The sequence below is a fragment of the Heliangelus exortis genome, chromosome 11 (genome assembly GCF_036169615.1).
Source record: "Heliangelus exortis chromosome 11, bHelExo1.hap1, whole genome shotgun sequence".
Classification (NCBI taxonomy): domain Eukaryota; kingdom Metazoa; phylum Chordata; class Aves; order Apodiformes; family Trochilidae; genus Heliangelus; species Heliangelus exortis.
The window spans coordinates 9,855,570-9,878,562 of record NC_092432.1 but is presented as its reverse complement, the minus strand read 5'-3'; the positions used below and the strand labels follow the sequence as shown (position 1 = coordinate 9,878,562).

General features: G+C 43.0%; 1 protein-coding gene across 1 annotated transcript in view; it reads right to left on the bottom strand.

Annotated features, from left to right (window-relative positions):
• HDGFL3 (HDGF like 3) overlaps nt 1-13,618 on the bottom strand; it is a 38,611-nt gene extending 24,993 nt beyond the window's left edge. The window contains exon 1 of the mRNA XM_071754401.1: nt 13,004-13,618. Within this exon, the coding sequence (XP_071610502.1) occupies nt 13,004-13,087 (84 nt within the window). The 5' untranslated portion in view covers nt 13,088-13,618. The remainder of the gene's footprint in view (nt 1-13,003) is intronic.
• Between the last annotated feature and the right edge of the window lie 9,375 nt (nt 13,619-22,993).

Here is a 22,993-nt window from a genome sequence, read left to right as displayed (position 1 = left end):
TCCATTATGTATATGCAGACCTAGGAACTTAAATCTTAATTACTAAACCATGTTAGAAAAAAACTACTCAAATGAAATAATAGCAACATGAAAGAATGAAAGACCTGTGAGTGGTATTAATGTCAGAGACAAGTTGAGTTTATCAGTATGGTAGTGAGTTGCTAGCATGGCATTCCCACTATTCTAAGAAATATATTTTATAGAACAAACAATAAATACTAATTTTAATCATGTGAGTACTCTCTTTTAATTAGCATGGATTAATTATGAGCTTGAAGTTGCCTACATGTTTACATACTTGTGGGATTAAAAGGGACTTTATAACATCCTTTCTGTCTATCAAGTAAATTAAATGGAATATGTGTATATGGGGTATTTTTTGTTACTTTCTAATAACCTTGCAAGATACAGCGTTTCCATGAATATGATTTATCTGCAAAAACCTAGTGACTCAGCTGTAGTTATGTTACAGAAGTCAGAAGGTTTACTTCACCATCTACTTTTTTCTGAAAGTCTCAGATTTTGTCTAACTTTCCTTCTCCTAATCAGACCGAGGGCTTCTGGCCATTGGTCTCTCATTTCTATACTGGACTTAGAGGGGTAATCAGAAGATTAATTTTTGAGGCATGATGGCTGTAAAAGGATACAGGCTGTCAAGGGACAAATTAAACATGTGCAACTGTGATAGCTGTTTTCCCGCATACATTAATATTAAATTTTTAAAACACTCTTTACCTCTGAATCAGGAATGGCATCCACACTAAGCACAGCAGCTTAGCAACTCTCCCTTGGCAGCTCAGTAAAAAAGCATGTTTTAAATCAGGTTACCATTTTGTTTTAAACAACTGCTGTAAAGAAACAGCATATTATTCTGACTCATATTGTGCAAATAACCGGGAAAAGGCAATTAGGCATAAAAGAGAACTTGGCTAGTGAGACGTGTATCTGGAACTAGGAAGGACATTAGGGAACACTGTACATACAAATTTATCCTGGGATCCAGATCCAGTGTTTGTATATACCTCATACAGATCAACAAAATCCAACCAAAAGCCTTTCAGTCAGTATTCAACACTGTAATTCTAAGTGTCACTTGCCTTTACTTTTTAATGCACTGGTGATGACACATGACACATCCAAACCATGCTCCACAACCAAACAGTTGTAGCTCACATTGTTTTTAATTGCCAAGATCCCTAATTTAGTCTCAAATGTAGCATTCAGGATGGCATCCTTTTCTGTAAATCTGCCTTGGAGACAACCCTGACACCCCTGTTATTATACCAGGTCAACTCTATTGCTGGCATTTGACAAACAAGTAAACTAACACCTTCATCTAGCAGCAAATGTTTCATAAAAAGTATAAGCCTCTCATTAAAAACTTGTTCCCCTTGCTCCCACATCTGCTAAAGAAGTTGGCATTTCTTAACATATTGCCACTAAAATCTTTATTATTATGGGCTTCTAGAAACTCACTAGCTAGAGGCTGGATCCTGCAAGCACAGCTGGGCACACAGTTTGGCAGCATAAACAAAGCCATTGTCTTTGTGTGATCAGATCCCATCCAGCACAGTAACATGGCAATTAAATGCCCAGGTGAATCTACTCATTTGTAAGGCAGGAGATGGCAGAAAACATCTTCCAGAAGATAAGGTGAAAACATTCGCAGCATTTTAATGCTGAAGAGTCATGTTTGACAAATGTGTCTTCTCTAATCTGTTTTCATCTCTTCACAAGAAATTCTTGTCACTTTACTAGAAGTATCAATTAAAAAAAGCTACTCAGAAAACTGACCCACTCCCACTCACAACAATAAAAAACAAGAAAGCAGAGTGTTTCAAATAAATGCAAAGACAACAAAAAATTAATGCACAGAACAAGCTTATTGCTGGTGATTTAGCTTTGTAGACATTAAAATTCTAACCATAAGAGTTTAATAACTCTGTGCTACCTTCTTGTAAAAGCTGTTAAAGAAATACTGTGACAAAGAAAAAACAAAGTTTGCACAAGAGGAAGATTTGAAAAAGAACTGTTTGTAACAAAGCAGCAAAAGAGGTACCTGAAAATGTGAACATATGTGAGTCACCTGATCCAGACACCATATGAAAAAAATTATGAAATTGAGCTTGCTGCACCACTAATATCTTTCAAAAGCCTTGGTATTTGGAGAGGCACTGCAGTAAGGAATGTCTTCTTTTTTTTCCTCTCTCTTTTTTTGAGTGCCTGCCTTCTCCCTTAGGCTGTGGTCCTACCTTATGTTTCTACGGACACAGCAGCACACATGTAAGCAGTTTTATTGAAATCAAGGGATCTTGATGCAGTCAAACTAATTCACTACCTCTGGGACAGAGTCTTTAGAGAGCAAACTAATGGGACAGGTATCATCTTCCTTCTGCTATTCTGTAATAACCAGGACAGCAAAGCCTTCAGTCCTGCAGTGGATCCATGCAGGGCTACTCCTAGAACACATGAAGTCATGAAATGCCCAGCTCTGTGTCTGCTGGAGGATAATGAAGCACAGTGGTGGCATAATGCTGCTAAGAACAGGGGAACCTCAGTTCTGCCAACACTTCCACATGTCATTAATCCTGAATGAACACAACCTAATTGGATTTCAGATAATAGTGTCTAAAGGAATCCTTTCAGAAATACAACTTTACACTCGCTCAGGAAACACCTGGGCTGAAAACCAACTAGCAACTTATTATTTTAAGAAAAAGATGACAAAAGATGCCACTACAGAGGGGCACAGTGCCTGGCACGAGATGCCTTGCTCGAATGTATTCCTTGCCAGGATCTGCTTCTCTTAGCACGTTCTTCCATGTTCTGGAAGAGGCATCCCAGATAGTAATCTGGGAACCTATGCTAACAATAAGACAAAGACAGTCTTTTATGCTCTTATGTATGTATTTTTAAACAGGCAGTCACTTTGTTACACCCAATGATGGTAAAACTAATATGACAACTGACTCATAGAGTACTGGGTCTGTGAGAAATACGAGCTGCAAGTAAACTGAAGTTTAGTTTGCAAAAGGAAAAAGCTAACACATCTGGGAGAAATGATTGGCAACCTAAGAGACTGCTGGAAGTAGCAATACTTCCAAGAAGAAGCCAATTGTGGTATCATAAATTATATTTGAACAACAAGTGTGCTACAAAGGCCAAGGCAATATGCAGAAGTCCCCACATGCAAACACACATCCTGAAGAAGAGCTGGCAGACAACCCCCAGGTGGTGTGACTGCACCCAGGAAAATGATGTCCTTGTGCAGGACATGGCTGAACAGGATGGTGACAAGTTGAAGGAACATACAGATATTTGTGTTATCGCACCCACCAAAAAGCAACCAATGGGGCTAGAGGGATTGATTTACATACAGTGATGAATAATAAAATATATATCACAAGGAAGGAAGACAGGCCATGCATGGATGGCCTCATTTCTGCTATAAGGTGCAAATCACACCCCTCCATACCTGCTGGCTCTGCAGCCCCCCTCAGCCATTTTTCTTGGGTGGTTTCTGCACAAGCAATAGGAAAGAAAAAGGCAAAACAACACCTGAGAGGAGGAAGGACACAAACCTCCTTTTGAGGCACATCTTATGCTGCTTTCTCCGGATGGTGAATCCAATGCACTTGCTAATCTAAACCCAACTCCATCAGTGCCTTCCTCCCTTCACCCACACCACATGGCTGCTGCAAGGGGAAGATACTGGTGTGTGCCATAGAAAAGGTGAAGGGTAAGTGTCCTAGATCTAAAGATTTCCCAAAAGATACGTGGAGGAGGAGCTGGAGGAACTGCCTCCTAGTTACCAAACAGTAGGTTAGGGACTAGGATAACAGCAAGGAATGGAGACCCGTATTCTTCTTTCCTTCATGTGGAATAGATTCCAGCTGAGGAAGATACCCTGCCCCCTAGGAGTTAAAAGAAGAGTTCATAGTGTCCCTTTCCTAGAACCCCGAGCACTGTAAAATGTAAGATTTGGGGAGTCAGCTCTAGAAACACTAGAAAAAAAGAGCTGCTTGTCTCCAATGACTTTCTATGCAAAATACATAAACATTTCAAGGGAAGGCCAGCAACTCCAAAGTTGTTCTTTGTAACTATGACATTTGCTCCTCTATCTGTACTTCACCACTTCTCCCACCTGGACTGCATCACCAGGCTGGCACTACCTACCTTTCTAAGGTCACTCTCTATGTTAATATTAAGTTTCAATTTGCACTTATATTTAGTACATTTAGCAATCAAGATATGGGATTAATTCCCAGAAATGGTTTGCATTATGGTTTGCAATTGTGTTTCAAGCTCTGCTAGAATTAAAGTTTCTTCTACTCATTGTCTCAGTGTGGTTTTACTTTCTGTATTGTAAGAAGCTTTACAGGTAGATGATTTCCAAACACAAGGAGTACAAAGCTTCTGACTTTAAAGGCTGATGTGCTGTCTCCTAGTTGACATTGGTGGCACCAAAGTGGTATTTGTAAGGTCCCTACAGTCTGGATTTTTTTTTTTTCTTCCTCCCTGGCCCTACTTATTCTGCAGGACACAGGGTGCTTTGTTAACTGATGGTCTTAAATTCTTTGGTGTATGTTATTCCTTGCCCCATTTTCCTTCTTTTGTTACATGATGTCTTCTATTCAACCAGTCAAACTAGAGCTGGCAAAGAGCCTCTCACTAGGTTTTTTAAAGGTTGCTGCAAGGCAAAATAAACAGTTGTTTCCAGTTTGCATTTTTGGGGCTACAGATGTACTAATTATCTTTTCAGTCTGCTAATGGAAAACTGAAAGAGATTTAAGTGTACTTTTCTAAGGCAAAGACCAAAGTCTATGGACACCTGTCATTTCTAAAGTTGGTCACTGTGCTACCCAGAGCACAGTACAATGTTGTCTCCTCCCTTTATGTTGAATCTGAAGGCATTTCCAGATTTCAGCAGGGCTTTACAAAAGGCCAGGAGACAGAGATTAAATCTTTCTGAAATTCAAGAACATTATTTGTCTTTCTGTAGCAGCAATGATGCCAAGGATAACATTTGGGTTGATCTGAGACCATTTGAAGGCTGGGGGACTTCAGAATGGGGTGATAGGAACTACATCGTAACATGGGAAATTCACTATTTTGTTAAGATGCTGTAGTATTTACTCGAATTTATAACCTTCCTTTTGCTTTATGGAGCAAAAAAATAATCTAAACAAACAAAAAAACAACCCTAAAGTCACATCTCATATACCTTTCAGGTAGAAGTATTATAAGACTATCATGTCAAATAATCTGAGTGAAAGAAAGGAAAACTGGAAATGACTGCAGTTTATTTCCAATTTCTGTATCAGGGTTAGAACTGGCTGTTACACAAATGAATGAAACAATCTTAGATGTGCAAAGCCAGTAGTGTAGAGACCTTACCAAGAGGAAGAGTCAAGGATCCATTTCCTTTTTTCAGTTTTCAAAGCTTTACTTCATGATCCTCACTTCTTTGCCAAATATTTCTTGGAGTCTTTCAAGTAACTGTTCATTCTAGTTGCTCCTTTTGTGCTTCACCCAAGCTACTGGGCCCTCCTTGGTGCCCAAACTCAAGTGATGTGCTGCTGTGGCTATACCTATGGTTTAAGCACCCAACTTTTCTGTGGGAGTGTGTGTGCCTAATGCACAGAACAGGAATGTGCATACACATCACCCGTGGCCTGCAGAGATCAGAGACACAGGTGACACAGGGGCAGACTTGAAATGTACCAAGGTACCGAAAGGTGCTGATGTTCAGCTCACACCTCACACCTTTCAAACCCTGGCTCCACCTCTTCCTGCCTGCTCCACACAGGCTGCTTCCCAGTGTTTGTTGCTATATTTATCACCTGAATTACACCATTACTGAGAGGCCTCAGGCAGACTCATTCTTCCTTCTCCCTCTCAAGCACACAAGGGGAAAAGTCTTTACTGCTCAGACAACACCACTGCAAACAGCTGAAATGTCCAAGCCCTCCTCATTGTCATCACTCTTCCAGCATTATCAGGAAATCCTTTCATCTATCCTCAGATGGCACTTGTATATACTTACTGACAGCAATCACTTGCTTACAAGATTTTTATTACCCTAAATGCAGGAAGACTTGATAATACATTATTATGATGGAAAAAATCAGGAAATGAAGAGTTAAGACCGAAATCTCAGCCTTCATTTTGATGTCTATGCTTATAAAAAAAATTGTTCCAGTTGGGAGTCCTAAAACAGTCTTTCCTCAATAATAAAAAAATTAAAAAAAAAAAATCTGTCAATTAATATAATGGAAACTAACATTTCTGGTATCTTTTTGAAGTAAGAATATACAGATTGACTTAGCAGGATACAAAGTTCAGTGAAAGGGGCACCCTTCCTTCAGACAAAACATATATCCCATGCCTTCTGTGAGATTAGTTGATGAAAATTATTCAGTGGCTTCAAAATTACATGAAAAAAATATCTAACAAAAAGCCTGTACAGTATGGGTATGAAAAACTTCATCTTTTATTGCCTCTAAACTTCTGAGACAACTGTCTTCATTCTGGGTTAGCTTCATTTGGACTTAAAATCATGGCACTGCAGGAGAAAATGTATTCATCTATTGTCATTTATACAAAAAGATCAGGCTTGCACATTTGGGGCTAATTATTCAAACTAATTAAAGAAAAAAAAAATAAAACAAACAAACCTTGGAGAGATTTAAAGAACTGCATTTTAAAGAAGTTGTCCCAAATATCTCTGCCATGCTAACAACAAACACAGAACATCTTGGGTCCAAAATTTTTCCTCTGCAACTGGAAAGATTTAACTGTAAGCTGTGGTTCAACTTCATGTATAAAAATTACATCTGTTTTGCACTACAATCTTCAGATGAAATCTGTTTTTAAGTCACACTTAAAGCAGAATGCAGAAGCATGGAGAAAGACCATCAGCTGCTGAGGTTTCCCACCTTAGAAACACTAGGAGAATTCTCACTTCAATCCTTGTTATTTTTATTTTAGGAAAGAAGGAAACAGTCCTCAAGAGCTGATAAGTCACTGAAAAGGCCCTTACACCTACCTTAAGTACGACCAGATATCTTGCAAATAAATGCTGTCTAGGCAACATGTGTCAACCTGGTGCAGATGGACTGGGAAGTACAAAACAATTCCATAAAGGACTCACTGCCCTGCATGAGCTCTTTTCAGCTGCTCCACAGCAGCAGCCATGGGAGCAGTGCCTGAAGAAGCCAGGGCTTCCCCATTAGTTCCTAGGTCAAGACAGACCTTGGCAGTGATCAGCAAATCATGGCTCATCTCAGGAAGGAACAAACAGAGTCCTGCCATGAAAAATTGCTTGCAGATCTCTGAGGAGTGATGTATGAGTGAGGTACATAATTAAAGAGGGAGAGAGATGGAAGCTCTGAGTTGGTAAAGGAGAAGTCACAGGAGACTCATATTTAGTAACACGGCAAAAGTGAGGTCATAAACCAAAGCAACCAAAAAGAGAAAAAGGAGAAAAGCACATGGTGAAGGACTGGACAGGTCCCAAATGGCCAAGGAGAAAAGCTCAAAAGACTACAGGCTGGGTTTTGGCAGAAAAACACAGAGAAAGATCTGTTGTCTATTTTTGATGGACCCTTTGAAGTTTTCTGGATCTAATCTGATTTTTGTCTGTCATTCTTTGCCAAAACGATAAACCCTGCCAGGGAAAACCTACCTTCCCTTATCCCTATACTATTAAGAAAACAAATGGTCTGTTTTAAGTATCAAACACTTAAAATGGAATCTTTCTTCTATGATGTGTTTGAGAGTTTGATATTTCCAAGCTGTCAGAATTAAACTGACCAAAGTTGTTCCTGGTTAAGTATTCTGTATTTTACCAAGCTATGTCAGAACACAGGCCTTGTACCTACCCTGAGAGCTTCAGCACAATCAACCCACTAGCTCCATCCATATGTCACTGAACAGGAAGAGAGGTTCATTTACTAAAATACCAGTATAGGGGTGTCAAAAAAAAAAAAAAAAAAAAAAAAAAATTACTGATACTGAAAGTCTCCTAGAATTCTATCACTCTGTAGTAGTAATTTCTTTTAACAGTCTCGAATACTGTATTGCATTCAACACTATAGTGATATTAGCCTTCTGTTCTCTAGTTTAACAAAGTCATTGAGCATAAGATGAGCTTTAAGCCCTTCCCTTGGATTACTTCAGTTCATACTTTAAGGTGCCTTATTTCCATGCCTTACTGGCTGGGGAACATAGTCAACAATAGCACTCAGCTACAAACCATCATGTAATAATTAAGTTTATGATACTCAGCCCACCACAGACTCTAGTTCTCATTAATATGTATTGCTCTAAGCAATATACTGAAAGTTTCGTATCCATTTGCAACTCTAATACATCAAAGTGGACCAAGTACTACATTGCCATTGCTACTGTCAGATGCTTTTTATTAGTGGTACTTTGGCTGTGGGGATTGCCAGCTAATTAAGAATTTTGAAGTTCAAGTAGGCGTTACTTCAGAGTAGCAATAAAGAAACTGGACAAAACAAACAGGACTCCAGGAAATAGGAAATTCACCTTTACAAGACAGTAAATACAGCTTCATAATAGTGTGACATTGTTACTTTAAAGGCAGGGTTCTCCTCCCGATACAAAATGTTCTAAACAGCTCTAAATATCCATGTGTTTTACACTAACATACATTGTCTTATCTGCTTGGATATTTTGTATTGTCCCAATCAACTTTACCATGCCCACACAAACTACTTGTGTTTACCCAAATATAGATAGATCTTTTCTCCCTAGCTGTATGACCCTAGATTTCTGTTCAATAATGGCATCAGCCACTTACTTGGACACACTCTTATTTTATTGAGGTCATTCCAGACTTTTTCCTCTGCTCTCTACAGCTGTATTAACAGCTTCCTTCCTATTTTTAAATCAGAAGCTAATTTCAGCAACTAAGTCCTTATTGTTTCTTCAGGGTCACTCATAAACCAAACACCATTATTGATCTTTCTGATTCTACCACTAGGTTTTCCCTTTTATCTCATCTGAGTGACTATTCAAGGGGCAATTTCTCAATAAACCAGGACATACATCCTAGACAAACCAGGCTATCTGAAGAGAGAGATTTTTCTGCCTGTGTGTGCTAATACATCTCCTATCAGGGCAGTAGCCAAGCAACTCATAAATGTTAGTGATTTTGTTTGCACAACACCTTTTTAAAGGGAAAAGTGTTGTTAACTGTCTTTTACAAACAAGGAACTAAGACAGAGGGATTTAGTGCTTCAAAGGCAAGAACCACTCATGAACTGTAGAGTGAACTGAATCCTTCTATCCTATATTTCAGCCACAGCAGCATCTTTCCTCAGCTTTTGCATGCACTCTGGATACCCAACTGCTTATTTACGAGATTACAGCAACTGATGACCTAGCCAGTTGGTATTTATTCTGCCTTCCTGATGAGCATCTGAAGACAAGTGACATCACAGGCTAACACAAAAACTTTGTTAAAACCAAATTGCTGCCTCTATTTTATCTACTGCTATTATTAAGTTTCAATACAAGTCTTAGGGCCTAAACCCTAAAACTATTCATTATCTTCCAGATGAGGTAAAGGAAATTTTGGCTTTGCCCAAGAAAATGTGATACTGAAATGCAAAGCAGCCCTTCCAAGTAATAAGAGCTAAGTAGAGATACCAAGTACCTAAAAGTATCCTTTGAAAAAAGCGGCTTTATTCCCAATTCTAACAGTGAGTATAAAGACGGGATTTACTGGCCATTACATTTTGGCTAAATGTGGCAAGTTTAGTCCTTCTCAAATTAATTCTAGACCAAAACACAAAAAAACTTTAAGTGCAGTTTGACTGCTATAACGCACCATTGATTATAAGACAAAAATTTTCAGTGGCCCCTGGGCTTACAGTCACAATCTGGACACTTTCATCACAGTTTCCTTTTCTTTACTCAGAGTCATGAAAGTCAGGCTTGCTGGGCTTGTTCCTGCTGGTCACTAGAGCAGCATCCCTCCACAGAGAGGAGGTGCTAATGGTCTGGGAGTAGGGACTGCTGCCTACACTGGATGTGTCTGCAGTGTTGTGCCATGGGGAGGCAGCTGAGCCCACAGTCATTACACCTAACGGGAGATGAGTACCTGAGCCAGGTGCAGATCTGCACTACAGCAGCTGGGCTGCTTCTGGGATCCATGATCTTATATATGACACTACCCATGCTGATTCTGAGCCAGGTGAGTTAATTCTGTGTGTTTCATTAAAGGGTAGGCACAGTCTTTCTGTCCTGCTTTAACAGTTCTCAGGTTTACTAAAGATAGTTTAAGAAGTTGGTGCCTAGACAGGAGATTTATGCCAGAAGTCTCAGAGATGCACAACAGTATTTGGTAAGCAATAACACTGCCATTACAATGTATTGCTACTCATATTATTAAGCTAGTATATTAGCAAGAAATATGTAAATGTTTACATAAGAATACAAAGATCAAACATACTAATTGCAAAATTAGTGAAGATGTAGGTAGCAAATACTCAAGTATCTGGAATCAAGTGAATCCCCTGGATAAAAGGATTCAGTTCATCACAGTATTTGATTTGCATTCTCAATTCAACTACCTATTTTCCTCTTATTTGTATATAAGGGCCCTTTCCCCTTTTGTTTTCTGGGAAACAAAACAGAATCTCACCAAGTTTTTTCTTCACTTAAGGAAGTGCACATCTGGCAAAACTTGGTAGCCAATATGAGTAAAAGTCCTACCAAGATGTCATGAACTGCATTTTTCATGAGCAGTATGTTAGGCTCAGGTGGACATCAGCCTGATCTAACATGAAGAAGCATCATGTGTAACAGCAGCACACTCTGTGCCCCCTGACACTCAGGTGAACCAAGGCCTGCTACTAATGCTCCCCCAGCCTGGCTGTTCTCTTCCTACCCAATGGCAGACTCTGGGCTCTCTACACTTTCTGTCTCTGCTTGCTAAGTCGTGTTAAAACTAGGGACTGCTTTGTCTTCACTTGAACTTTGCATCCTGTTAGTTTGCACAAAGGAAGTCAGTCATGTTAACAGCACACCTATTTCTTCCTGGTGAAGATGTACTCTGTAGGATATTATTGCCATTCAGATATATATTTAGACACCCAGTTTAAGGCTATGACCAGCTGCACAGCATATAATGATTTTTTTTTAAGGAAAAAAGACAAAACAACACCACTAAAACAAAAGGCTCTGTTCTGCTTATGGGTAAACAAATGGGAGTTTTACAATGGCTCAAAAAGGAAAGGGATTAACATGCTTTGACGTGGTAATGGTCACATTAAAATTTTCACAGTAAATTAAACCACGACAGAGGTAGGAAAGAAGTCAGTTTTCAGTGGATCATGCTGTTCTGCTGACATAAATTGCCATTTTTAAGATAGTATATCCACCAACCTGTATAATGATAGAATAACAAAACCGCAGCCCACTGTTGATTAAGTTCGGACTTTTGCACGCTAATTTTACCCTGTTCTGCCAAAATAATTGAACGCACCACCTTATTTACATGCTTCTAGGTATTTAGCACCCTCTCACTGTTCTTTCTTCACCAACCTTTGCTTAAGCCTGTGGTGTTGGCCTTGCCTCCTTGTAAGTTGTCTGCTGTTCAACGTCGCTTCTCCTGCTTCCTCAGTTACACTCAGAGGACCCCTTTTAATTCACTTTCCAACACTCACACCCATCCTCTTCCCGGGCTCTCTTGTCAAGGGTAATGCTAAAGGTCAGTCCATCTTTATCCTGCCCACCCATATTTTCCTGCATGTTGCATACCATACTTCATTATCTTCATGCTCTTTATTAAAGACCAGCAACAATCCTTGACTAGGAAATGATGGTGTGAAGCACTACCCAATCGTCCTGGTAAGGTTGGAGAAGACAAGTAAATACCGACTCTCACTGGTTGATGCCTGCCCATGAGTTCACACAACACGTGTCACACAGTCAGTTTACACAACAGTGACCAAAGAGAAGGGAAGGGACAGGCTGTGCAAGTGTGCCACAGCACCAGACGCCCTGGAGAAAGCTCTGCCCTGAGTTATTGCAGTGGCACCAAAAATGGATGTTTAAATACAATGGGGTGCTTATCTGACTGCCAAATGTCCGCGATGCCTTTCCACCTCAGTTATATCACGGCAGCGCAAAACAAAAAAATGACAAAAGGACTATGAAAGAAAGTCAACACAGCAAAGGACAAAATAAAGCCAGCGGCTGAGCGGGAGGTCCAACACCCAAAACGCCGGTGGGCAGAGGATGTCAGCACCCCCATTCTGCTTCACCTCATCCAACCTCTCCACACCGAACCGGGGCTCCACTCCCACCGGGCCGGGCTCCCCTGGCACCCCGGGGACAAGCGCAGCCTGGCTCAGGGACTCGGACCCTTTCCCCTGCGTGCCACCAGGCCTCGCCCCTTCCCCACATGTCCCCTCTAGACCTGGCCCTGCCCCGGGACGTGTCCCTTCCCCACAGACGTCCCCAGGCCCGGCCCGAGGCCTTGTCCCCCGCCCGGGTCCTGGGCCGCGCTGGGCCCGCGGGAGGCGGCAGCCCAGCCCTGCCCTGCCCCAGGCGCCTGCCGCGGGGGGAGGTGGAGGCCCCTCCGCGCCACGGGGGAGCTGGGGGGCCGGGGCGAAGGAGGGCGTATAATAAACAGCACCGTTGTCAGACAGGCAGGGCTGCCGGTTCCCTAAACCTCCTCCCCGCGGTAACAGCCCAGGTACAGCCCGCGCTCGCCCCCCTCCCTTCCTCCTCCTCCTCCTCCTCCTCCTCCTCCTCCCGGGGGGCCGGGGAGAAATCTCCAGATCAAAGAAAAGATGCACAATAATAACGGGGTGGGCGCGCACCGCGGCCCCCCGTCCGGCGGGGCCGTACCGGGGCCTCCGGCCGAAGCTCGCCGCGGCCCGGCCGCTGCCCGCCCGGCAGGAGGGCGAGAGGGGGGCGGCGGCGGCGGCGACGCGGGTCCGGGCGCCCCCGCCGCGGTACTCACCCGGGCCGGCCAGTGCGGGTACCCCTTCATTTTGGCGAACACCAGGTCTCCAGCCTTGTATTCTCGGGGCCGCGGACGAGCCATCGGGAGCCGCCGCGGGAGCTGCCGTGTGTCCCGCCGCCCTCCCACACCCCCCACCCCGCACACACCGCCCCGGGGGCAGCCGGGCGAGCCCCCGCGGGGTGCGATGCGCCCGGGCACGGGGCGCAGCCAGGAGCGGGGCCGGGCCGCGGGCAATCCCCGGTCTCTCCGGCGGCGGCAGCGGCGGCGGCGGCAGAAGATGGGGTGTGTGAGTGTGTGTGTGTGTGTGTGAGTGTGTGAGTGTATGTGTGTGTGTGTGTGTGTGTGTGTGTGTGTGTGTGAGTGTGTACGCGGGGGAGGGGGAGGCCTTGGACACAACCCCAGCAGCCCCCGGTACCAGGGAGCCGGCGGGCGGCGGGGCGCCTGGCCGGGCGGGGGCGGCCCGGGAGCCCTCACCCCGCGGCGGCGGGCGGGCGCGGCGCTGCCCGCGGCCCCCCCGTGCGATCTGGCTACGCCGCCCGCTCCATCCCCGCCGCAGCCGCGGCGGCCCCGGGAATATGGAGCCGTCTCCTCCGAATTACTCCTCGGGCAGCGACCGAAAACAGGATCTTCTTCTTATCCCCCCCTCCACTCACCCGCGCCTCCCCCCCGCGCTTTCCCTTCCTGTTATTTTCTAGGTACACAGATCGGTTTCTATGAAAATAGGAGAGCAGAGAGCGGCTCCACAGTCCCTCCCGGCCCTTCCTTCCTAGCTGAAGCATGACATGGTTCTTTATGCGTGGTCGACATGGAGGCTGGGCGGCGAGGAGAAGCCGGCTGAGCCCGGCTGGGTTTTGCAGCAGGGCCCCCGAGTTCCTCTGGCCGGAGGCTCCTGGCCCTTGGGCTTCGGGGGGTCTTGTCCCCCCTTGTCACGGAAGCCCAGGCCCCTGCCTGGGTCGACTCCTCAAGGTGCCCCTGTTCTACACACCCCTGCCTTCCAAACACCCGGCCCCTACCAGGCCCTGTGCTGAATGCCTGGCTCCAGGTCACAGGGTTTCCCCCATTTCTCTACACAGCCTCTTCCCCACAGCCAACCCCTCCACCTTCCTTCTCAAAAAAAAATAAAAAAAAAAAAGTCCCAGACACAAAGACCTGGACCTCGGATCTGCATAAAAGCCCAGGTCCTTCCCCTCAGAGGGTGCTTTGGACCCAGCTCTTTCCAGCTGATGCCAGTTTTTATAAGTATGCCCCTCCATGGAAGGGAAGCGTTGGGAATTCACAAATCCGAACCCAAGATATTGCTGGTTTTACCACACTGTTACCAGTTAAGTGGTGGTGTTCAGAAATCAATTATTACTGACATTTATTATGGTTTAGTATTGCCTAGAGGAGCAAATCTAGGAAGGCACCTGCAAGCTGGGCTACAAGCTGAAAAAGTTGAGGAAAGGAGGAAAGATTATTTTGCAGGTTTGGCTGAGGCCGTAGGAGTGACTTCTCCAAACATCCCCACATTCAGGACAGCAGCTATTCCCTTTGAGTTTAGGGAGAGAGCTCTGGCTGGGTGCTTCTGAGTCCCCAGGAAGCCACCTGGCTGCAGGCAGTTCCTGTTGAGAAAGGAAATAGGTGGCTGAAGGCTTTAGGGTCACATTTCAAGGGGGGAGTAGGTAGACCATGGAGAGCACTGTCAGTCTGTACAGGCTGGTGATGGCAGAGAAAGAAACACCTCTTCTATCACCTGTTCCTGGGCTGGCACAGGACCAAGAACACTCTTACTGTTTATGGTGTCCCCAGATATGGTTCTGATAGCCAAACACTGCTGTTGGCTGTAGTTAATAAAGTTTGTCACCCTGGGTCATAAGATAGGGTAAGGACTTCTCTGGTAGATGAAGAACTGCTGCTAAATCATTAGCTCAGGTATCAGTGGCAGAATAACAACCAGAAAAAAAAACCAAAACAAACCTGTCCAAGAAGCTGGATAAACATTTTGATGATTAGCCTGCACTGTGCTCAGTGCTGTTATCTTCCTGAAGTACTGAGATCAGTGGCAGGATTGCCAATTCAGTCACCTTCAGTATAGACATGTGGCCAAACAGCTTACTTTCACTTTCACATCATATAGGATTTTGAGTCCTTTTAAACTGATCCCTCATTTTGGTTTAAATTCCCTCCAGAAAAATTTGATATAGAATCTCTGGGTTCTGCAGCTGTGGATTCTGATCCAAGCCTGTCCAGCATAATCCTGTATGTTGTGGTTAACCTCCCATACCTCTATAATCCCCAAACCAGCCTTATTTCTGCAGTACTTGCTAGAGAGATCAAGATACTTAAAAAAAAAAATTACTTGCTTTTCATCTACAGGTATTAATAGTTCTTTCTAGTAACCTCAGTGACCTTAAACCAGAAAAGAGCAGGAAGTATGCCAATTTCTTCCAAAAGGAAACTGTACACATTGTATACACATCCATGTAATAATGTATTGCTAAAGTCAGAATACTAAAGTTCAAAGCAACTAGATACTGAACTGAAACATCTCATTGGAATGTCTACTTCTTAACTTGTTGGTCCCAGCACTGGTGTCTGCAGAAGCTGCAGGGAGTGAATAACATTTCTAGTCTGCAGTGAAGATAATCACACACCAGAACTCCAAAGAACACTCGTGAAGGATGTGTCTCCCTTTTCCCTTGTATATAGGCTGCAAACGGTAGATGAGTTGCCAGGGTAAGAACACTGCTGAGCTTTGGCCAGCTGCAAAATCTTAGACACACTTTGCAGATAGTTTCTCCATTAAACCATGGTTGAGGTGCTGGGAAAGGATGAAGAAGAAAAAGCAAATTTCCCTCCTGATAAATTTGCATTTCTGCATTAACAGCACAGAAAACCACCTAAACACAAACATTGAAGGAGTTTCATAGAGTGGATAACCCAGTCAGCCACTCCTGATGGCATACAAAGCCTGAAATCTTCTGCTATGTCACCTGTATTTTGTTCCTTTCTGTGTTACAAAGAGTTAATCTACTCCTCCTACAGAGAAATGGGAAAGGGGAGTGAAGAGAGTTTCTTCCAAACAGCTCAAGAGCATTGTCAGATTACAAGAATGAATGGTTCAGAGCAGTATAGGCACCTATATATTTGCTCCATGTATACAGGACAGATCCTAAGACTACAGAAGTCAACAGCTTCTTTGGGCACAAAGAGCAGCAGGTGACAAAGGCAGCAACACCATGTCCTTACCAAGCAAGGGAGAGCTGCAGCAGGGTTGGCTCTCTCCTTCCCTCCTAAGCTCCCCAAACCCAAGACCAAGCTGCCTCTGACTTCTTATCCTACCAGACAGGGGTCACATTTCCAGAGCAGGGCAGTACACACAAGTACAGGACTGTGCAGAGAGGTGGCAGGGCCACGAGTGTGGTCAGCAGTGAAACTCTGAGTCACCCACAGTACAGGTGGTGTCTGAGGTAACAGGTTTGATGCCACTACTACACCACTCAATTTTGCTTTCCCAATAATTCCCAGGGAACAGTGTTCTTAAGCTATTAGGAAGCTTTAATTTACCCCCAGTTAATCTGAGGAGGAAAATAACTACATTCCTTGTTGAATATTTTAATAAAGAAAAAACTCCATTGATTCAAAAGGGTGGATAAATCTACAAGAGCATGTGGACATACATAGAAGGCTTAACTTCAAAAGCAGCCTCCAGAGGTGTATAGATTTTTAAACATGTAAGCTTTGCAGGAAATACTCCATGATCATAGTTTTGTGCACACATACAGGACATTTGTATATGAACTGTCTTGGATAGACAAGAGACTCCCTGCATGCTGCTATCTTGTACTTGTCATCCTGTGAGATGCTGCCTACATTGTGTCTGTGGGACCCACACAGATTATTATGTTTGCCTCTGAAATTCTGCCCTGTCCACCTTACGATTTTCACTTTCCTCACTCAGATCCCTTCTTAGGTCAGACAATAAATATTGTGCAGCATGGCTATATCTATCATCAACTTTACTGTGAAATATGTAGAATTATTTCTTTTTTAATTATCTATCTGTAGTTGATACAATTTTTTAATCTTTCTGCATTTCTTTTTCCTGTACATAAAAACGTGTCAGTGATGATTACTTTTTTACCTACATCCACATTAAGCTAGAGCTTGTCTGTTAAATATTTAAATAGGAAATCATTCTCAGTTACAACTGAGCCATTCCCTTGTGCAAGACGTGTCTGAGACCACTGTCTGCAATCACAGAGCTACTTCATGTCAGGCAGAATGAGGCCATGATGTTATATGTCCATCCCAACATGCACAGAAAAGCACTTACCCATTACACCACATGCCCATTAGGATATTCTTAATTACTGGAGTTAAGAAGCTCACCAGGGGATCTCAAGCCTTCTCTGTAATAAGCTTAGAAAGGAGAAGAAGGGTGTGTATCACAGCTGGAACAAGTTGCCTACACTCACTTTCATGAATCTTCTTACAGTATATACTGGAGCAATCTCCTAATCATGTTAAATTAGGCAGCTTTAAGGTGATTGCTTTCCACGTTTTAGAGGTGTGAACTTACATCCTAGAGGCAGAAAAGATGGGAGCACTTAAGTCAATTTTAACTTCCTCTCTGGTTGGGAGCCTTCCACTATTAGCTGGAAAGTTTTGTATGCAATGGAAACATCAGTAAGTATGCATTGCTGCCATTCCTTGTTCTCTACAGGCAGTCCAACTAAAACTACATCAGACAAAGGATGCCTACAATTAATACTGCTTAACAATTTCCAATTCAAACTTTTTTTTCCAGTTGTTTGTATACTTTTAATGATTTAACCCTTAGAATTTAATTTTTCCACGAGGATCGTGTACCTAAAAATCAAAACTCTTCTGACAATGAGAGCAGAAGAAATAACTGTAAAGTTACCAAACTGCCAGGTACCTTTTGTTATCCTAGGATTTTCCACAAAAATGTAGCTAAGTTGCAAGACTGAAAAGCATTCAAATGCACTCAATAGGGGTCGATAAACAAGTCCCAGATGTTCTGTCTGGACTAAACATGCTCTAGGCTAAAGTGAATGTGATTCAGCTCATGACTGAAGATGACTGTGGAAGCAAAGCTCCACGAGAGGAAAGCGTGGCTGTCTCCCTCTGGGTACCTGGACAGTACCACAGTGGAGTGACCAGACCTGTGTGCAGAGAGAACTGGGGAAAGCTGGAAGGGGAATAGAAGCTAAAGCCTGGGAAAGACAGCAAAAGGGGATTAGGATACAGGAATGGCAGCAGTCACAATGTATGTATACAAAGGTTTCAGAATACTTTTGAATACATCAAGAAAAGGCACACATCATCTATTGAGATTCTGTGGCCCAGTATGGCTCATTCTCTGCTGGTAACTTCTCCATGCAGAGGCTGATGATCTTACTATGCTGACAGAGAGCTCATCAGCTTATGTGGAAATCTTGATGCTGCATTCAAAGGTATTGAACTCTATGACCTACTAGAGTATCTAAGTGGTAACCAGCCTGAGTTTTTCTACAGGCAAAAAACCCAAACAAAACAACTCAGAAAGAGATTATTAAAGATTTTATCACAAGCCTCCCAAGAAGGCAGCAGAATTAAAGTTGTACCAGCAACCTGAGCCCAAGTATTTCCCAACATTTGACTACCTGACTTTGCAATTTCATTGGGCTTTTAATTTTTATCTTGTGGCATGTGAAATGCTTTAGCAGTCAGTTGTTGAGAAACAGTCATCAAAATCTAGTATGTCCATTAATATGCAATAAACATTATCCAGTATATGAAGATTGTCTTGTCAGAAGTTGCACAGTCTGCTTCACTGTTCCCATCATTTTAAGTGGTAGAGACGTAATTAATGACAATGAAACTAATGACTTCTTATCTCCATTTGATACACAAATCTATAAAATGCCTCTTCAAATGGCCAGGTGAGAAACTCCATCTCTAAAGCTGTAAAGCTATAATACCTAGGAATAAAAACCTGCAACAGGCATTTCTCCTCTGGAGAAATATTTTAAGTGTGTCATCTAAACCCTCGGAAATTTATTGGGTGAGCAATATGTTGAGAGTTGACAGAACAATAAATTTAGTGCCAGATTCATGACACTTACCCTATCATAGTTTCCCCTCATAAATACTGGAGAAAAGGCTTTTTCTCACATGCCCTCTGGTACATCCATCACAGTGCCTTTTGGAATGTGACTTAATGAATAATTACATCCCAACATGGACAACAGAACATATTTATTTAAGGAGCTTTGTAACTTCAGTTTTGTGTCACTGAGTGACAGTGCCAGAAGCTATGGAACAGAAAGAAATCATGTGGTTAGCATGCAGACTCTTGAGATGCTGACTATTTTGTACCATAAAACCCCTCTCAGGCAACAGTTTGATGTTAGGATGTAACTATTGCTCTAGAATTCACAGCCACAAAACCCAAGCTCTGAATCTCCTCTGTTGTAATGAAGTGTGATGCATAGGTATTATGACAAGAAAAACAAGGAATTAAATAATAATTTGGTCAGGAGTTTCTTCCTGGATTGTTCGGCATCAACAGGAGTTTAAAAGAACTGAAACAGAGTTATGGAGTGTCATCTCAAGTCTGTTGAAATCAGTAGAAACACTTTCAGCACTTTTCCCATGATGTCACCTTTAAAGCTTCCTTCAGATCATCTTCCTCTATTCCCATGGTCAACATCATCAAAATCTCAGTGACTCAAATCTATAAAATGGGCCTTATCACCCTCCCCCTCTTTTACATAGGCCACATCCAAATCTTACTATCTTTCTTTTTCATGAGCATTTTACTTCTCTGTGAAGACACCACTTCTTCTCTGCTTATCACCACTACACATTCTTTCTTGCTCTCTCCCATCCACAGACCCTCTTTCCCCAGTCCGTGTTAAGCAGTGTCTTTGAGGATATGGCAATTCTTTGTAGTCATCTTGATTAACTCAAGAGTTACTTGGAAATGCCTTCTTCCTCCCATATCTGTGTTTTTCACATTGGCTTCAATGCACTGAGCATCCTGCTGCTTCTTTCCTTTGGGTTAAGCCCAACAGGCAGCTAAGTCCCAAACAGACATTTGCTTACTCTCCCCCACAGTGGGAAGGGCAAGAGAATCAGAAGGGTAAAAGTGAAAACTTGTGGGCTGAAATAAAGAGGGCTTAATGGGGAAAGGAAAAGCTGTGTGCACAAGCAAAGTGAGATAAGGAAGTAATTCATTGCTTCCTGTCAGCAGCAGATGTTTAGCCATCTCCAGGAAAGCAGGGCTTTATCACCATAGTGGTTACTTGGGAAAACAAAGGCAAATAATTCCTAACATCCACTATTTCTCTTGCCTTGACCAGCTTTAGTTGCTGAGCATGACATCATATGTTATGGGATATCCCTTTGGTCAGTTGGGGTCAGCTCCCCCAGCTGTGTCCCCTCCCAGATTCTTGTGCTCCCCAAGCCTACTCACTGGCTGAGCAGTGTGAGAAAGAAAAAAGATCTTGATGCTGCATAAGGACTTTTCAGCAGTAATAAAAACATCCCATATTATCAACAAGTGTTGGCCACATATCCAAAACTGCACCAGACAAGCTGTTGTGAAGAAAACTAACTCTACTCCAGCCCAAAACAGTACATTTTTTTCTCACCTGCCACCTTCACCCTGCCCAGACCTGCTGCCTCATCCCTCTGGTTCTCAGATGATACTGATGCTCAAGGACTGAGATATAATGGGGTTAAGGCACTGTGGAGAGTCTTCAGGCTGCATGTCCATGGTGATGCTGAGGCTGATGACCATGATGGGTATCAGGATGAATATGGTCAGGAGAAAGGGCTTGGGGAGTGTATGACACTGTGTCTGATGCATTACAGGGGAAGTAAGTTATCACCTGCCAGGTAGAAAATGTGGCAAGTTATTTTCTCTCCCTCCCTGATTCCCAACAAAGAAACACCAGCTCCTTGTGCAGCCAATCCTTTCCTCTCCAGGGAGTGGAGGGAAGCTGGAAGGGAGGGACTGAAACTGCCGGATCCAACACCACTACACTTGGTCTGAAATGCTGTCGCTTACGTGTTCTCCTGTTCCCTGAAAGACCAGCACACCACCCTGCACAGCACAACAACTACTTCCAGCTGGCTCCCATGGGATCTTCTTAAGAGCACATTTCTTCACACATTCCACATATGCACTATCTCCAGATCATGTTTCTTGTGATGGCCTGCAAAACTGCCCCTTCCTACTTGCATCTTGTCATGTGGCAGCCACATGTTGATTGTTTCTCCATTAACCATGCCAAACCTAATATCCTGCTCACCTATTTGCCTCTCAGATATCTCCAGCTGATACTCCCTGCTCGTGACATCTCCTTCATATCCTGCTTCTCAAGAATCACAAACTCATTTCTTTTGAATTTCTTCCCCAAAACTCCATCCCTCCCAGACACTCCAGGCAGCCGATTAGGTCTGCCACACCTCTAATGAGCAAGGGTTAGATTAGAAATGTAAAGAGCCTGGAATTAAAGTGGCATGCAGGATGAGAAGAAAAGGTCAAAAGTAGGATTTAGAGGAAGAAAGGAATTTAGTGTGCTTATTAACAATTAAGTTTTTAACTTGTAATTAACCTTGCCCAGCTTTTCAGTGATCCCTTTGTTGTATAATGCATCCTTTTCCCCATAGTCTGACTTTGTTTTCCTCAACACTGCCCTCTTCAAAGAAGGCATGGTTTTCTTCTTCTGAGTTTGGAAAGTTATGTGTTTATAAATAATAAATAGAATAATAATAAATCAGGCTACTGCACTTGCTAGCAAACAGGCAACATGCACTAGACGGCTTAGAAGTCAAAGGCTCTGTTTCTGCTACTGTTTATGCCACCTTATCTACTTTGGATACATTGAAGTTTCTCCTGATTCCTATCACTGAAACCGAGTGGCTAAAATGTAAAATCTTGGGAAGATACAAAGGCAACAGAAATAGTACATAACGATACACATCCTAACAGGTTTTCAAAGAAATTACTAGAAGCCAGAAAATGTACATATTTCTGGAGAAGTGACAACATTACTATTTAATAAGAACATAGTAACTTGGTAAGGAAATGGCTTTCTTGTTTATTTTTGTCTTTAGCTGTCACTCGTGTTTAAGTGGATGCTATCTTAGCAAACATAAATACCAGTTTGAAACTTCCCACTGTACTCCAGAGGACTACAGTGTTTCAGAATAAACGATACTCCTCTTCACTGAGTAACAGCAAGGGCTGGAAGTACATTGCTGGAAGACAAGCATAAAATATTTAGCTTGGTTAGTATTAAGAAAGTCAAAGAGAATATTATGAGCTGAAGCAGCCAAACAGAATTGGCAATGATAGTCTTACAATGGACAGGTATTTATAGACTGCTGGTCCCACTGGACATGATGCTCCTGTCTTACTGAAACTTTCAAAGGGCACGTTGCCTCTCTAGAGATGAGCGGTGACTTTGGGACCAAAAGCAATATTCAAATCTTCTGTCCATTGGTGTAATGTTTGCATTAATTGCATTGCATCCTCCCTCTGCAGCTTCATGGGGTCTGAGACCTTGCTGTACTGGGCAGATGCTTGTCCTATGAATAAAAAAAGTCATTGTTTGTTGCCATGTGGCCCATGGTGCCCAAAGAGGAGAAATGCTTCAAATGCTCACAGCTGCTTTTTGTCATCCAGCAGCCAGCACTGAATTTCTGGGGCATGGCTGGCAGAGGAACAGTAGAATGGCAAGAATTTGTGCATCTGGCTATGCTCCACAGACCCTTAGATAGATTGGGCTGTCCTGCAAGCCTCAGTTTAAGCTCTCTAGCTCTAGACCTATGTATCATTTTGGACCCTGCCAACGGGAAAAGATCTGTATTCTACACATCTCTGTGCAGGACAAGTCTCAGGCAGCAATGGTGTGACTTTGAAACGAGCTGCAGTTTTCTTTCCCATGCAGTGTCCTTCTCTGTCCACTACCAGCCTTTTACCTTACAGTG